Source organism: Tauraco erythrolophus, chromosome 7, assembly GCF_009769465.1.
Source record: "Tauraco erythrolophus isolate bTauEry1 chromosome 7, bTauEry1.pri, whole genome shotgun sequence".
NCBI lineage: Eukaryota > Metazoa > Chordata > Aves > Musophagiformes > Musophagidae > Tauraco > Tauraco erythrolophus.
Genome location: NC_141471.1, coordinates 39,178,711 through 39,196,271, shown reverse-complemented (window position 1 = coordinate 39,196,271; position 17,561 = coordinate 39,178,711). Strand labels below are relative to the sequence as shown.

Here is a 17,561-nt window from a genome sequence, read left to right as displayed (position 1 = left end):
ATTAGATCTCAAATGCAGTGTAGCTTCCTGCTATATCATCGGAGTAAAGCTCTTCTGTCTTAGTCCAAACTATTCTTTCTGTTTGTCCCTGCAATGATGATATAATCCTGGTAGAGATTTACGGAGCAGTGCAGAGGATTTACTTGTAAATCTTTGATTCATTTCAGTAGATGATGCATGGCTTTGAAATCCCTACGGCTAGTATCAGTGTTGCCATGCAGATTACTGAGATGCCACAAATTCAACATTATGAGATTCCTGTGCTGAAGCTATGACTAACAGGGAAATTTGGCTTACTGGGCAGCACAACATACACATTTGCTATGCTAAGCAAAAATACATGATCAGTACTGTGTTGGGTTGGAGGGGATATGGTATTTCTTCAATCTGGCATGCATCTGCATACCAAAAACCTATCGAGCTGGAGTTTTGGCTGTGACACGCTGCCTGAGCCACAGTATCCATCAGTCAGTAGATGAGCATCATAGAATCATAGAATGGTTTGGGTTGGAAGGGACCTCAAAGATCATCTAGTTCCAAGCCCCCTGCCATGGGCAGGGACACCCTCCACTACACCAGGTTGCCCAAAGCCTCATCCAACCTGGCCTTGAACACTTGCAGGGATGGGGCATCTACAACTTCATGCAAAACCCTACACAGTTTGTGACATACCACAAAACGCCACAGCCTGTGACCTCACTTGTCTGAGTCACTTCCACTCACTTGTGTTCTCTTCCCCATAATGTCTGGAAACATTATTAATAAGGGATTTGATTTAAACAGATTACTCTGAAATTGGAAGTGTCCCTAGGTATGTTAAAAGGAAATAATGAAAAAAGACACATAAATATGAACTTAAAGTTCACTTTAAAGTTCATCCCTTTCAGAAGTGTAATGTAATACATGTTTTGACATGTTTTCATGAAGCATTTCAGGAAAATGCATTATGAAATGCCATGATTTAATTTTACTAGCTAATGCAAAGCAATGTATCATCTACACTAAAAAAACCCTTCTCTAATCCTGTCTTCAGTGTGCATAAGCATACTACCCTGTCCTAGCCTAGCACATAATTCAAGTTGTCTTCATTTAATTGTGTCTGCTGCTTTCCTAAGCACACAAACCTCTTGCTTCGATCTCTCGAATGCATGAATCCACAACCATCGGCCTCTGGGTATTGTGGGCTTTCACTAGCGTGGTGAGATCGCAGCAGTAGACTCGCTTTATCCTCTTGAGGTCTGGTTGGCAGTCGTTGGGCACGTATTTGGAGCACTGCTTGTGTACGTTCAACCCACAGTCTGTAAACAAAGTTAGCCGGGTTAATTAATACCAATGCCGATATATCTTGTCTAACAATTTATTTCCTTGGGCCACATCAAGCAAGGGGCATAACTTCCCCATCAGTCAGCAAAGCTAGAATAAATAAGATGGAGATGAGAAAGACAAGCATGGAAATCTCCAGTAAAAAACTTATAGTGGGCAAAGTGAACTCCAGCATAGTTGTTAAAAAAGCTATATAAACTCTGAATGTCCTTCACACATCTCTGAGCTGGAGGTGACCGCTGGTGCAGTCTGGGTCAGTTCACTGCCAGACATGAAGCTCTAGGTGTTGCATCTGAAAGGACATGGGACTTAACTTCTAAGTATTTTAGTTCAGCCTTTTATAAAATTAGCACAGTAATGACTGTCTTGTCCTGCTCGGCCTGTGGCTTAGCGCTGCTAATGGATGAAAGACTTAAGATTCACCTGAGCACTTAAATCGGGACAGTGCTTTGGGCTAGCATGCCTCCCTTCCCATTCCACATTCCCACAGTGTTGCATTTTGGCTCGCTCTGCCACTTCAGCAGCCTCCCCATCCCTGTCTCATCACTTCACTGGTGACTACAGTGTCTCCTGTGTTTAGTCTGTAGGTGAGTTCAGGCACATAAAATCCTGTGAAAGGCATGATGTAAAAAAGTGATTCATTTTACAAATGGTTCTTGGTGTCTTACTCCAGAGACAAATCCCACTTGTGGTTGCATGGGTGGGTTTCTATTAACTTAAACATCACTGCTTGATCTCCACAAATTGAATTTTTCTAACAGATTCAAATATTCAGCCAAATGAATTTTTAAGCCTCAGGAAAGCAAACACGACCATCGTGAGTTACATTAGGTCTCACATAACTATGATTCCTGTTTTAATGCCTTCCCAGTCATGCCCATCATTGACAGTACCTTTTGGGCTAACTTAACACGTCTAGTATCATGACTAATAAGCTACTTACTGATTTTTCATGTTGATTTACTGCCCAAGCTATTCAAAATATAAACATGTCTCTACTACTTGCAGCACATTTCAGTATTATTCTTTATAAAATATTAATCAAGCAAAATCATATAATCATTACAAACACACCTACACATTTAAAGGAACTGGTGTTTTTTCTGTGTTTTTCCATACAGTTATTACTGCATAATGCATTATTGTTTTGTGAAATCTAAACAAATGTGAGCAGCTGCAATTAGGATCCTCCCTGTATTGTTTTCAGTGCTGTTCTCCAAGAATGTGAAGTTAAATCCAAATGCATCTGTCTACTTAGAGTTAAATGCTGGTAATTTAATGAAGAGGAGTATTAGGTTTCATACTAAATAAATAAGCCTTTTTGTAAGTTTAATATTTTATGTATGTGAACAAATGCAGTTCTATGCATTAGTAAGGTCAGTTTTTGCACACTTGTATTGAAGATCAAACAACTTAAAAAGCAAACTACTATTAATTTTCCTATTTTTTAATGTTCTTCTCATATTCTTTGTGTTACCATTATCCATCTACAGGCAGACCAGATGTAAAGAAAACTAAGACTGCAGTTACTAAAACTGTGCATTTGTGAAAGGTATTTTGAACCTTCAAACTGCTGTCTAAATTTTAGGTAACAACCACCTCCTGTACCCATGCAAGGCAGATGTTGGGGGCAGGTGTGTTCGGTGCCAGTCTGAGATCAGGAATGCCTGGAGGTCAGGACAGGGAGAGGTAAGACTGAAGCATATTCAGTTGAGACACTGAAGGGATTGAAGGTCCGTAGAAAGAAGTCGTGAAATTTGCAATACATTTGCAATGCACAAATACCATTTCACTTGTTAAATCCAAAAGCTTGCGATGTGATGATTATTGCATTTTTGCAAGATGGATTATTTTTTCACCAAAGAACAAGCAAATTTAAAGTAATTAAAATGTAATTAAAATGCTGAAACAATTAGAGAGGCATCAGAAAACTAATCCTTCTGGGAAAACAAAGGTCGTACATTTTGCTTTCCCTCAAGGTGGGCTATTTAAGGCTTGCAGCAACGCATGGTATTTTTATAGGAAACAGGTGACAGTCTTTTTGCAAATGAGGGCACTTCTCAGCCATTGGTAGCAAAAAGATGGGTTGTGAATCCTAGTGGCTGGCTGGCTCTGCCACTTCCAAATCTTGTTTCTTAAGATGTAAAAACATTCAGGGATAAGTTAATGATACCATAAAGAAGCATTCTTAATATATACACCAAAGCACACGCATGACCAAGGTACTACTGAAAGGATGTCATCCTCAGTGACCAAGGACTGGTGACTTCATTTCTAAACCAGCTAATGAAGAAAATGACAGCACTCTAACTTGTGCAGGAGGATTTCTTGCCTTGTTCTGTAAAGCAATCCCTGCCCCCTTCCTGCAAGGAGTACAGGCTGAGGGTGGGAGGGACGCCTGAGCATTTCAAAAGAAAGACAGAAAATGTTGAAGGGCTACCTGAACACCTCACTCCCTGAGCGATGAGACCCCACATGAAGTTGGCGCAGTATTCACACCAGTGCGGACCTCGAAACGTATGGACCTGTAATACAAATGGAGGAAAAAAAAAAAGAAATGGGGTCACTGGGAGGCAGATGGTCTGACAGATGGAACAACCGAAATGGATAAACAACAGAAGACTCTGTAGGAGTAAATCTTTAGCACACAGTCCCCACATCTTTCCAAAGTCTAGATGAAATAAACCATGGAAACAGAAATTTGCTTTGATCCTGAAGTTTATCTTTCAATAGGCTTAACATAACAGAAAACTGGTCTGTATATGGCATCGAAAACAAATCGGTTTTGCTAGTTGACATTTTAGCTACAGTGGAGAGGAGGAAATCAGGTTCGCTAGCTAAAGGAGAAAAAAGTAAAGCTAATAAGCCAAGGAACTATAGTCAGTGCTTTAATTTGTCTAGTTCAAACAAAACAGGAATGATTCAAATGCTCTTCAACGGATCACTTGAAATTAGGGGAAATGCAGTGACAGAAAGTCCCTTCAAATGCACCACGTTTTGGTTCCCCATGAATGCGTGTGACCACAGATCTGATGCAAGACCCATAAGAGCACCAGGCAGGTTTGAGCATGCTACGACTACGGTGTTACATGTGTATTTATATGTCCTTCAAAACTGAACAAAACGCGGGGCCATTGCTGTAAATTTGTATCAGGGATGATACTGAATGCCTTAAGCAGCCACTCCAGGCTGTGGTTGGGTAATGCTCTGATTTTGCACACTAGAATCCATTAGAACCCAAAGCAAATGACATCCTTCCTCACTGTAGTGAGTAAACTGAACTCACATAGCAAAAAGATGTCAGTAGGCTATTTTTCAGCAGAGCAAACTTCATTTTGCCACAGTCCACATGAGTAAATAAGGAGGAATAAAATGACCTGTGTGCTGACAGGGCTCACGTCTCCCACGCCAGATTCTGCACAGCACAACTGCTTCCTCCACTGCTTTTCCAAAGGTTATGGCGGAAGACCTTTTTATTTAAGATACATGTTCTGGTAAAGTAAGCATTTCATATTCATTGAAAAGAAAATAGTGAGGTCTACACCCATGTGAATGGACATGGTAGGAGCTAGTTCTGGCCAGAGACTTAATTGAGCTTAACAAAACATAAATCATGCACACTCCGGCTGCTAATGCTTCCTTTTCCTTCTCTCTGCTCTTATTTACCCATCGGGTGGATGGCTGAAAGGCCGCTTCCACCCCCTGGGATGGGGAAAGCTGCTTTTTACTTTTCATAGGGTAAAAAAATGGTCATTGCCCTTTTCAAATAAACTTTGTGAAGTTTTAAGCCAAGCATTTGGCTTGCTAATGTTTTCACCCCGTTTGTCTGCAGGATCACAGCTAAACAAGTCTGTACTCTTGAGTCTATTCCTCTGGAAGATGAAGTATTTTGATTTGAATACAGACCTCTCTTTCTGATTTAGTGATAAAAATGTCTGCCTGACCACAAATGACTCCTGACCAATTACTCACAGTCAATAATTGCATGAATAAGCTTAAAGCAGTAGAAATTCTTCCTCCTATGTAAAAGGTCAAAACTGGAATATCTGACTGGTCATATTTATGTTTTGAAATGGTATTTTACCCCTCAGAAAAATATGTATCTCTGGGAAACAGCACTTTGCAATAAAGTTTGAGATAGATAGATTTAGACACATACTTCTTTCTCATTTCATCTTATTTTATTTTGCAGGGTGGGTAGCATGAATTTCAGACTGGCTTTTAGTGGGGATAAATGGCCATACCTAACATCAGTTGGTGATCTAAGTTTCAGGGATATGCTCTATGTGACCTTCAGTGGACACAAAGCTAAGGATACAACTAATTATGCCTGCAAGTTTACTATTTTTAGACTGATAACCACATAATTAGTAGATCTGCACCTGCATTTAATTGTGGGTGAAAATCATCTGCTGTGGGAAGATAGCTAACTGTCTTCTGCTTTGCAGCAGTTTACAAAAGCTAACCTTGTGAGAAGCGGCTGTAAAAGCTCACTCAGAATTTTTAAAACCACACCATTCCACGTTTAAAGTCCATCACAGTTGCTAGGATATTTGAGGCCTACTTGCTCCCTTTACATAAAGCTTATTTCAGCTGATCTCGCTGTGGCATATTTAGAAAATGGTAGCTGATTATTCCTTGATCTCTCCTGTCATTAATGGGAAACAGTCCTCAACGCTGACTGAGGGCTCCACCTGAGAAGTGCTGACTGCACATCCTTCCCTTGTTCTCTTCAGCTTGGTGGCCCTCAGAGGTTTACCTCTCTTTATTCATTCACTTCAGTTTTTCATGGATCTGCATTTTAGCTCAAATAGCAAGCTCCCAGCTGAAGTGCCCTGTGAAAAGCTAGTCTTGGTGGTTTCTGGTCAAGCTGAAACAGGGAAATGCTTGCTATCTCTAACTGAAAAAAGAAGATCTTCAAAAGTTTCTAGATGAAGGTGCAAAAAATCCCTTAAGATGCAGCTTTGAACTAAGTCTCTTACAGCTTGCCATTAATTTTAAAGAAATAATGAAGGAAGTCTGTTCTTACGAACACAACACTTGGAACGCAGTCCGAAGCTTGCACACAACAATTTTGAACGGTAAATGGGAATTTTGCCGGTAAGATTGGCCTCACCTCTATTTTAAACAAGGGGAGGTAACAGTGGGTCTTAGGTTTTTGAGATGTTTTTTTAGGTTTTACCCCACCCTTTGTAACTACATCATTACAAACAGACTGGGCTTAGGTTTTTTGAAACATGATTATTTATTACTGGTCTCTACCCCATCCTGCAGCTGCAGGAGACCTCTCTGTACACACAGTGTAGGCTTGGGCTGCTTAGGCTAGAGTTGACACATAGTTTCAAACTTTAAAAAATAATTTACAGGGAATTATTTGTTCATATAAGCAAAAAATATGACGTTTCAGACTATACACTGTACTTTTCTTGTTCAGTCTTTCATCTTCTTTCCACAATGTCTAACTCCTAACTTCTTCACTCTGTTTTCTTTCCAGTTCTTTCAATGAAAAGTTGTTTCTTATGTTCATCCTCTCATCTCTGCTGGACAATCTCCCCCAGTACTACACTGGATGTCTCTTCTTATTGCCTTCTTATGCCTTCACCTTCGCCCTTCGGCCCTTAGGTGCCCTTGCTTCCAAACGGCAGAATTCCCACTGCAGGTGCTCAGTTTTAGTTTGTGCATTCAGTTTTAGTCTGTGTCTGAGCCATCTTCACAGAGGGAGAAACTGATGCCAAAGTTAAGGAGAGCCAATATAGTGGCAAAAGAAAATAATCGCTTAAGCAATATTGCAAAAGCAAATTAAAAAATTGCCTTGAGTTGAAATGCATGTTTTTTATTGGCATTATAAAAATGTGCCGTTTCTGAGATATTTTTTTTGTTTATGTGACTGGGTTTGAAGACTTTTCTATTTGCCTCTGAAGAAAATAAGTTTTTTCAGACTTTTGCCTGAATACATGCACATTTGTACTCTCCTGTGGACTCCTGCTGAACCTGAGCCGTTCGCAGGGAAGAAAAGCTGACTCTGCTGTTATTTTTGTTTAAATAGATACACATAATCTTCATGATGTCTGTAAAAAATGCCTCCCCCAAACCCTTTGTCTCCCAGAAGCAGTGTTTATCTGCAGCGATTAACACAAGGGGAAGTTTATCCCAGAGCCTCCTTTCCCCCAGCAGATCTTCTGACTTGTCTGTAATCAGCTCCTGCCTTTACTCCACTAGCCCACCTGCAACTGGGATTTGCCCATGCTATAGTGGCAAACTGGCACAACATTGTGGTAAATGCACATTATTCGGCTGTATTTGCTCACTTAAAAGCAGCACAGAGGCCCTCTCATGAATTTCCAGCCTATAACAAAACAAGTGGAGCGTCCCCAAACTCCATGCTGATGCCCTCAGGCATGAGGTTAACCTCCCCACCAGCTGGGACCCCTCTGAAGTTGGCAGGTAAAGCACATCCCAAATTTGGATCCTGCTGGATCCTAACTGTAATGAGAGGTAAGAGGACTTTGCGATCCGGTTAGGCTGACGCCCACATAGTTACAGAAATACCTCTGTGTTTTTCTAGACAGGTCTTCAGAGATTTATTCTCTTTCCTGAATTACGGTATGTCTACACTGGCTTATGCAAAGTTATCCCACCAGAGAGACGCCAGCTCCAAACCAAAATCTGTGTGACTGTGTGGCGTGCTCAGGATGAATCCAGCTCAACAAATCAGTCTGGATCATAAAACTTTACTTGTTCTTTTGCCTTGAGTGCCTTGAAATTTAGAAGAGTGTCTGAAGAAGAAAGCACGGATGCTCAGAACGGCATAATCTGGCACCCTCACTCTCCAAACTCCAGCACTTCTTTTTAATTTTTGTATTAGCTTGGAAAGGATGGAGGAAGATCCATCCTTGCACTGAATTTGTGCTTTGAGTCTATTTCTGCCTTTTGTTCCTTCTCACTTCTAGTATATAAGATCTTTGACATAAGATCTACAAAAACCTCATCAGCTTTGCTAAAAATGTGCCCTTCATTTTTAAGATTCTTCATGGCTAAAGTACAAGAGCTAAAGAGTAGTTTGTTCATGAAGAATTGCCTATGACAAGATTATGATGGACACTGGGATATGTAACCTTTGTCCTTATGAACTGAGATCAGCGATACAATACATGTCAGTATTCACTTAAAAATGGGGAAGACAACTCTTTGAATGTCTGCAAAATAGCGGTCTCCTTCAGATAAATCCCGTATCTTCATAGCCTGAGTGCTGTCGAAAGCCATTAAGAAATTTGCCCCAAGACGCATAAAGCCATTCTTTCTCTTCTAAATGATTTCTTAACCCTTTAATGTAATGAATATGGAATATACTAAAGATACTAGACTTTAATTTAGCTGTCTTTTAAATCTAAATATTCTATTCTAAGCATTCTATCCACATCTTTTGTTCAACTAGACATGTTTTAATATACTCCTTTGGAAACGAACTGTATTTGCATAGTGAACATATTTGTTCATTTAGTAAATGTTACACTTTTGACTGGCCTTTCTGGACAATTTATTTTCTTTAATGTTTCTTCCTTAAGTTTTTTATTGCCTTTACTAGGATAAGCCAACAATTTTCTGCTGTCAAGCTTTTGAATACACATATATTTTAATCATGTGATTTTCCAGTTAAACTATGACTCGTTTGAAATAGAAAGGAACAGGGACTGTACAACAGCTAGACTGTGCAAACGCAAAGTTAACTGGGCACATGTCCAATTATAAATCAAAGCCAAAACAAGGGGAATTTTGAAGAGGAAAGAATGCATGGGTCAAACCGGAAAAAAGTCTCAGTCATGAGAAAATATTTTCTAGTTAAACTAAAATAGTTTTGATATTAAAATGATAATGAGGGCAAAACCCAGAAAGGGTGAAAGCTGGTTTAATCAAGCAAGAAAACACAGAGTATTTCCCCTATTTCTTTCAGTGCTGATCAGTGAGATAAATATTGACTTTTCTGTAGACTGGGTCAAGGAGGGGGAATGAGAAAAGGGATGCTATTATTTGCTTTGCTCACTAATATTAAAGTATTGATTTACCAGCTACAGCAGAAGCACTGCAAAGGAGAGCAATGTCTGCATGGCAGAATAGGTAGAAAAATAAGAATAAACCAGGAAATCAGTGAAATAATTTTAATCAGTGCTTCTCCTTTTCTGACAGGCCTGAGATGAATATCAGAATATTCTCTTTCTGCTAATGAGCTGAACTATTCTGACAGTGACCCAGATCAGCATCCTCAAGGAGCATTAAGTAAACTGAGGTTTCAAAGCTGAGCTGCATTCCTTTCTTGTCTTGTTACTGCCTCTTATTCTCTCTGTATCCATCCCGATAAGCATCAAACCGCAACTTGACAGCATTAGATACGGGAACTGGCTGGCATGCTCTGAAACCAGCACAGTCCTTTTGGCAAAACATTTTAGTACAAGCTGCCTGGAAGGTCCGTTTCCAAAGCTGAGTCACTTCCCTGCTGCAGCACGCCAGAGACAGCACTTGGGGAAAAAAAAACACCCTAAGAATCTGATTTTGTATGTATAACACAGCAAAAAGATGATCCATTTAAACATCCCTGTGTTTGTCCAGCTATTTGGTTTCATTTAAAGAACAAACACAAGCTCAGATTCTATAGCTCAGTGGGACTCTGAGGGCATTTCCTTAGCATATGATGCTGGAACAAAAGCTGGGAGACAATACCACTGCTGCACTCTGCTGTATTGTGAAGGAGCACCCCAGCTCGCTCAACTTCTGAAAACAGAAATGGTCCAAAATGTTTGCTGCTGAAATGCTACTGGCTTCTGATAATAGCTAGACTTTGAAAAGCGGCGTTTTTATCATTTAAAAATAGATACGCTTTAAGATAAAGACAGTCACTATAAAGTACTTTTTTCTGAACAAAAAAGAAAACTTAATCTGGGCAAAAAGAGCTAAAATGCCAATCAAGTACGGTAGTAAGTAGCAAAACCGTTATTTGGATTAAGTGCCTGTGTAAAAGCATATTAAGAGTGCAGTCAAGGGAACTTAAAGTAGAACGTAAACGTTTTTTCAACACTTTTCTCAGAGCTAGTATAGATAGGTGTGTGAAAACCCCATCAGAGCAAAAAATAAAATGTGAGGCATCAAACCAGAACTTTTTAGCTGAAAATAAGAGGAAGTTGTGCTTACCTTAAAATTGTGTGCTTTTTCATAGTTGAAATGGTTGTCGTTTTGAGTTAAGGCTGCTCTTCTGACCAAGGAGGTGATCTGTGAATAGGCAAAGAGTTTCAGAGGTTGCCACAAAAGTGCCCCCTTGACTCCCACCTTCACCCCCAGGGCCACGGCCAGGAGCTCTTGGCGCTTCCTTCCTCGCTTCGACTTGTGAACAACGGCACAGTTTTTCTCATTTTCCAGCCACAGATCCTCCGAGAACATAGCGCTGGGATCCCAAATCTTTTCCCTGTCTTCCTCGGCGCTCGGGAGCCTGACTGTAGTCAGTACGGTACAGTTTGTCCAACTGCTTCTGATGTTAGACAGCAGATTTGAAGCAGCTGCAGCCCATTCTGCCGAGACCTCTGGCATGTGACTGGAATGGGCCGTCTTGTGGGACGGAAGGAGCTTCTGCATCTGAATAAGTAACGGCCTGTGCCGTGCGATCTCTTAAGGCAGATGTGTGCCTCAAACAATAGCCTGAATTCATACACTGAGCAACCTTCCCCCCACCACCTCCCCGAGCGGTAGTCTCCAGCTAGGTGCTGCCGAAATACCGGCCAGGGGGGACACGACGTTACAGCTTTATGCCCAAAGGCATTTCCAGGGACAGATCACTTCAACTTCGCAGCATGATAAAAATGAACAAACAAACAAAAAGCCCCAGGAAAGCCCACACGACTGAATCTGATGCTGCATCCAATTACACTCAGACTCAGAGACTTATCAGCCAGCAGATTAAGACCTTAAAGCCATGATGATTGTTTAATCTTACAGGGCTAAAAAATATCTTCCCCCCCCATATCCTGTGCAAAGGCAAAAATCCAGCAGCAGTCCAAGCATTAATAGCACTTTTATGCCATGTTTTAAACCAGAGCGATTTGTCAGTCTGCGCTTGGTAGCATGGCACTGGCTCACTGTCAGAGAAGTTGAAAGCCCAGCTGGAAGGATGCAGGAGAGGAAGCCCCCCAGCCCCGTGCAGTGCTCGAGGGAAGGCAAGGGAGCTTCACACGGATGTAGGAAGCCCCTGTGCACGGCCCTGCTTGCACAACAGGGTCTGCAAGTTAGCAAGAGCAGTTGTCTTTCACTCTGATTACACACGTCTATAAATTTGGGGGGGGGGGCGGGGTGGAAGTGATTTCTAGTTAAAGCCCAGGGACAGGAGGGATCTGGAGCCTGACCAGTCTGCGCTACAGCTTGTAGTGTTACTTTGGGCACCTGATTCACTTCTTTACGGGCAGGTAGTTCCTTGTCCCAGGACACAGATGGGTAACACTGAGCATCCCCTGGGAAGGATGTTCAGTGCTCCCTCCCCATGGGCTTCTCTCCCTCCAGCTCCCCTCTCCTGCTCCCTTAGTAAGTATGCCCATTCTCCACCCATAAGAGCAGGACAGGAGTTACCTGATCGGCAAAGCACTGTGAGACTTAATTCTCTAAGGTGTGTCTAACGCTCAAGATGCTGCGACTGAGACAACCTGGGGGTTACCAGCACTACTGGGAAAACTGCCTTTTTGAACTAGAGACACTAAAGACCACATCAGCCTTTTACAGTCCGCCCTACTTCAACTTACCCACAAAATATGTGAAATTAAGTATTTAAGTCACTTATATTAACTTGAGAAGTTGAGCTTGCGTCTATTTTTTCAGTCTGCTTTTACCTCAGTCTGAAAAGTCAAAGGTTCATCTAATTCACTTACTAAAACCTCCACCATATAGACTGCCTGCTCTTAGTAAAAGCAATGCTCTCCTGATTTGAAAGCCCATGAGGACAGATGGTCGGCTGACAGTAACATCAGGCCGTGCAATTTCAGATAGTGCCCTACTGAGGGTTTTCAAGAAGTTGTGCAACCTGCAAAATCCCGCTTCTTAGTTTTATATAAAATGATGCACCTATTTCCATGTATAGCATAGTTTATTCCTTTCTTTACCAGGTAACTCACAGCACCTCTTTTACTCGCTCTCATACTCCAAAGCTTCTGCTCCTTGACCGGGAGGATTTCGACGCAACCCCCTTCCTCGCTGAGCAGTTGCTGCCTAGTCCAGCCTTTCCCCAGGGCTCAGCACTGTTTTCTGCCCACCGGTGACAACTGGCTGGGATGCATGTATGAACATTGCTCTGCCTGGAGGAAATCCCTGCTGCTCTTCCATATGTCCTCCCGCTAGTGAGTTCTGATTTCTGCCAGCTCAGGACCTTTATCTGCTTTCCAACAGATAAAGACAGACTATACCTCCGCAGCTCGCTCTCGATGTATTTCAAGTGATGAGGAGCACTGGTTTTAGGGACATCTCTGACCTCATCTGCGGCAATGGCTTCAGTTCTGGCCATCACGAAAGAACATTAGGAGCAGTTTGAAGTTCTTATCACACTCCATTTTTTTTTTTTCTCAGTACCATTTTAAATGTATTTACATTTATCTGCAACAAAACCCCCAAACCAGCTCTGGGTTGTTAGATACCTCTGAAGCTATAGCATCTAAATCCTCATATATACATAAGCCACTTTCTCTCTGACTTCCAGCATAACAGAGACAAAGTCAGAGAGAGGTTGATTTCCTAATAATGTTCTAATATTTGTATTTATGTCACTAGACTAATAAAAATCCTATTATATAACCAATATTTTTTACATAACATGGCAGATTTGATACTCAAGCTACAGGCTTATGATGATACATCTTGGAATTTCTATTTATTGAACTATTTTTGGAATATCAGTGTCATCCTGGGATCAGACATATTATATTTAATGGAAACTCTGAGCATTCGCACAGAAGCATTAAACTTAATAGACTTGGAAGAGGACAACCCAGCCAAAGCAGTTCATATGACTAAGGCAGATAAGTATTTACTGTTTATTGTATATGAAATTTTATTTATCTCTTAGGTTGCTTTTTCTGCTTTGCTTGGTCCCTGTTTAGACAGTTGTTTAATGGGATCCCTTGCAAACACAGGATGTGTAGGGAAGGCCAACAGTGAGTGCATCCTCTTAAGAAACTTAATCATACAAATCTCTACCAGGTTCAGTGTCTAAAATGGTGCTGTAAAACTGAGATGAGCTGGACCACGTACATAACCCCTTCCCTCTCTAAATATAATGCAAACAGCAGCAACGACAAATTCTCAGCAGCAACCAGTTCCAACATACTGATATCACAGGCCAACCCCAGCGCTTTCTTTTATCTGTTTTCTTTTTCTTAATGTGCAATACTGCACATGATGTCAAACCATTTAAAGAGGATCTCTTGATCAAGTTAGCAAGTTAGCCTGCAGCTAAGGAGGAGAATGCCAGCGGCTAAAGATATTATTGCTGGTTTTCACTGAATGTCTAAGCTAGAGAAGGCTGAAAGGCAAATATGGGTTGTCTGAGTTTTCAGACCAAAGGATTTCTGCCTAACATATGATTTTAGTTTACTAGTCTCTCTGTAAAACACATGCACTGTATTGCAAATTGGGCATTTACAGCAAAATAAATGTCACCGAATCAGAATAATAGAATTAAAAAGGAGGGGGAAGAGGGCAACTCAGCTGTTGCGCCATTTCCAGCCTGCCTTCGCAGAGCAAGCTGAACCACACCATTGTCTCTCCCCTCAAACACTGGCGTCTTGTTTGCTAACAAAGGCCACGGGGGTAGGAAAGAACAAATTGTAGTAGGAAAAGCTTTCGGTTTTGTACATGTGGCATGATTTCTGTTGTAGTCCTGTGGGCAGCGCTGAGGACTCGCTGCAATCAAGAGGCGGGGGAACGTCGCATACTGCCCGGCTCCTCCGCACCAGCTCCAGCGTGGTGGGAAGAGACACTGTGGGAGTGATGGCTCCTCTCCCCCACCGCTGCCGTGCCCGTGCAGGCTGGCAAGGATGGGGTACCGAGTGGCAGGTCCTTGGCTCGCTGCTCTGCCTGCCAAAGGGCACAACTACGGCGGGCAGAGGAGCGGCACAGGCATGTCTCCTTGGACGACACCGCAAGCGAGAGGGCGATTGCTCTGTGATAAGGCATCGTGACAAACCCATGACTGATCTCTAACTAAACACACTTAACGCTGCACACAGATACAGTCATAGGTCAAAGAGAGGCCCTTTCCTCGCAGGCACAGCATCCTCGGTCATCTGCCAGACAGATTGTGTTTGCTCAATTGCAAACACGCTGTGGAGATGAGACACGGTGCAGGAATCTCACAGCTATTGGGTTTTTCCTGGTTTTCTCCCACGAAGCCCTTCCCACGATGCGCTCAGGACACAACACCAAAGAAGCTGGCTCTTAGCGAAACACAGGGCATGGATGGGAAACGGTGGCGGAGTCTGGTCAGCCAAAGCCTTTCGCCATAACGGAGTGCCACCAGCCTGTGGCTCCTGCTGCCAAGGCACCAGGAGCTGCCATTGGAAGGTGCTGCAGAAGCGGTGGAGGAAACAGGCCCCAAGCAGGAAATGTACTGAGCACAAAGCAGAGCAAGATGCCTGCAGCGTGGCGCTTGCCAGCTCCATCTTGCAAACTCCACTTTCCTAAGAAACCCTTCCTCTGGCGGGAAGGCTCTCGATGTCAGTCAGGTGCACAGAGACAGCAGAGGCGAGCCGGGCCGGGAAGCTCTGCAGCACGAAGCTCGGCATGAGGGAAGGGGTCAGACCACACAGAAACCGGGCGGCTGCTGCTCTCTGGTTTGCTTTTTGCGGGGAACACAATCTACCTGCTCCCAGGGAGTTGGAAATAGACAAAAATAATTAACATTAATTGGCTGACACCCTCCTCTGTTCAACAGAGCTCCAACTGCAATTGCTGAGAGTTGCCCCTGAACACAGCTCCATCTGAGCTCCCCAAGCGTGCCGTCTTGCTCACGGAAAACCCAAAAGTATCTTGTTTCCAACAAAAAAATTCCTTTCAGGTGAGCTGGAGCTCAGTCAACTGAGCATTGTCATAGAAAAAAAGCACCGTAGGTTTTTTTAAAGGATTAAGATATATCTGTAGTTTTGATTTTTACTCCTCAGAGTTGCAACTTTCTTTTTTTCAATAACAACCAGTCTGTTTACAAATCATGAGTCTGAGGAGCTGTCAACACTATGCTGGAAGAGTTTATGGCAGCAAATTACCTACGCTGGGCTCCTACTCTGGAGAGCCCGAGTGCACTCCATCACCACCAATCCCACCTATCTTCTGAGGATAACCCACTTCAGAGCCAAAGGGACTGCTCATTTAAGAGGACTCTTGCAGTAAACGCTCTGAAGTCAAAATTATTAAAATTTTGATCTTGACACCTATCCTAAATTAATGTGATTGTTTATCAGCATCACAGTGACCAGTTGTCATTTCATACACATTTCTTTCTGATAGGTTATTTGATCTCCTCCCCCACAGATAAAAGATATAATTTACCTATGGCAAATGGAAATATAATCTCCCTTAAACTTCAGATCCCCTTTCTAAATCCTTCTCAAACAGATTTTTCTGTACACATCATGATTATTCTTCTCAAAACAATGTAGTGAACCAAGCAATACAACAGCCAAAGGTGAAATGCTGCAGAATCGGGAAGGCACTAGTGAGACTATTACTAAAAATAATAGCTGCTGTAAGCCTCTTATAGAGTATTAATATAATAAACTATTGTCTATTTTGGAACAACAACTGGAGGTTACATCAAGTGGTATGCAATTACACAGTCATCTCCAATTAAAAAATAACGGGCGGACTAAAACCTTTTATGTTGTCAGGCAACTGTGTCACTTAATGTGTCAGGCTGTGTATTTCATGTCTGCCACTGTATTTAGAATGTTTGAAATAGTATTTTGACTTCTCATTTTTTTAAACTATAGTAAACATGCATTGTATTACAAACATGTTGTCAGTATCAAGGAAGAAATAGTCCAGAAATAAGGAAAGGACCTAGCAACAGGACAAACTAATTCAGCGATTCCCCTGAATAACCCTGTAGAGATTAACATGGCAACAGCAGTTCCAGCCTATTTATTGCCTTGACTTCCTCTCCTCCCACTCTCTCCTTTATCCGTCCCAATCTATCTCCATACTTGTCAAGGTTATTGATGACATTTTCCTGGCAAAGTTCATGAGCCTCTCCTCTGTGCTTAATATTCATGACCCAAACGGTAGCAGAGGGATTCAAGAGCTGGGCCGTGAGGGCTAAGCAGAGCAGATGAGAGCAGAACCAGACACCGCTGCCACTGATGCCGTCACAGAGGAAGAGGAGCATCGGGTCTCCCAGGGTGGGGCTGGCAGGAGCCACTTCATCTGCAAAAAGGGCTTTCTCAGGGAAATTGCACCGAATTTATTTTTGAATCACTTATTGTTCTCTCTGTAGGTACAACACAGGTGATTTACTGAATTTGACTGACTGCAATGTACATGAATGAGTACTGTTACCACACCTAGGAATTAACACGTATCTATGATAACATCTGGTCTGCAGTCAAACCAATATTCAAACAAAATATTTATCCTGGTATTTGTACAAAATCTGCAGTGATCACATTATTCTGTCAATGATACTGTTTTTGTTGACAACAAAACTAACAGAGCATTTTTCTAACAAATAGACATTTAAGGATAGAATGGATGGAATGGATGGACAGATGGCAGGTGTGTAATCTAAAACAATAATCTGATCTCTCTTTATAACCAAAAGAGAAAACCAGAAACTTCCAGACAGTGATTCATCCTCTTCTATGACAGACCAAATTTAAAATGGGTCCTTGCAGCTCATTTACGGATCATATAAGGAAATTAGATGACTCGGGTAGAAACAGATACCTTACTTTAAGATATTCAAAATTAGGTAAAATTAATCTCTCTCTGAACTCTTTTCTATTTCTATTTTTCTGTTATCTATTCAATTTTAGAATAAATTAAATAAGCATTCATTTATTTTATCAGCCTCAATCATATCTATGAGTAATTATAGAATAATAACTGTACTTTATTTTGGTTATCAATACTTCCCATACTTTACACCTGGCTTAGACTCATGCTCTGGAAACTTGAAATACCCAGTTTACTATATTATCTGTTACACGCATACCTTTATAGGTTTA

At 41.8% G+C, this 17,561-nt stretch overlaps 1 protein-coding gene across 8 annotated transcripts in view; it reads right to left on the bottom strand.

Moving 5' to 3' along the window:
• Positions 1 to 17,561, bottom strand: part of CHN2 (chimerin 2) — a 67,189-nt gene that overhangs the window by 13,374 nt on the left and 36,254 nt on the right. For 3 of the 8 annotated variants that reach the window (XM_009984542.2, XM_009984543.2, XM_009984544.2), the window contains exons 1-3: positions 10,507 to 10,752; positions 3,764 to 3,848; positions 1,125 to 1,298 (exon numbers count right to left, since the gene is read on the bottom strand). In XM_009984542.2, the coding sequence (XP_009982844.2) occupies positions 1,125 to 1,298; positions 3,764 to 3,848; positions 10,507 to 10,752 (505 nt within the window). Of the gene's footprint in view, positions 1 to 1,124; positions 1,299 to 3,763; positions 3,849 to 10,506; positions 10,753 to 17,561 lie in introns of those variants that run through there. The other 5 variants (XM_009984545.2, XM_009984547.2, XM_009984546.2 and 2 more) reach the window with 3 other exon arrangements.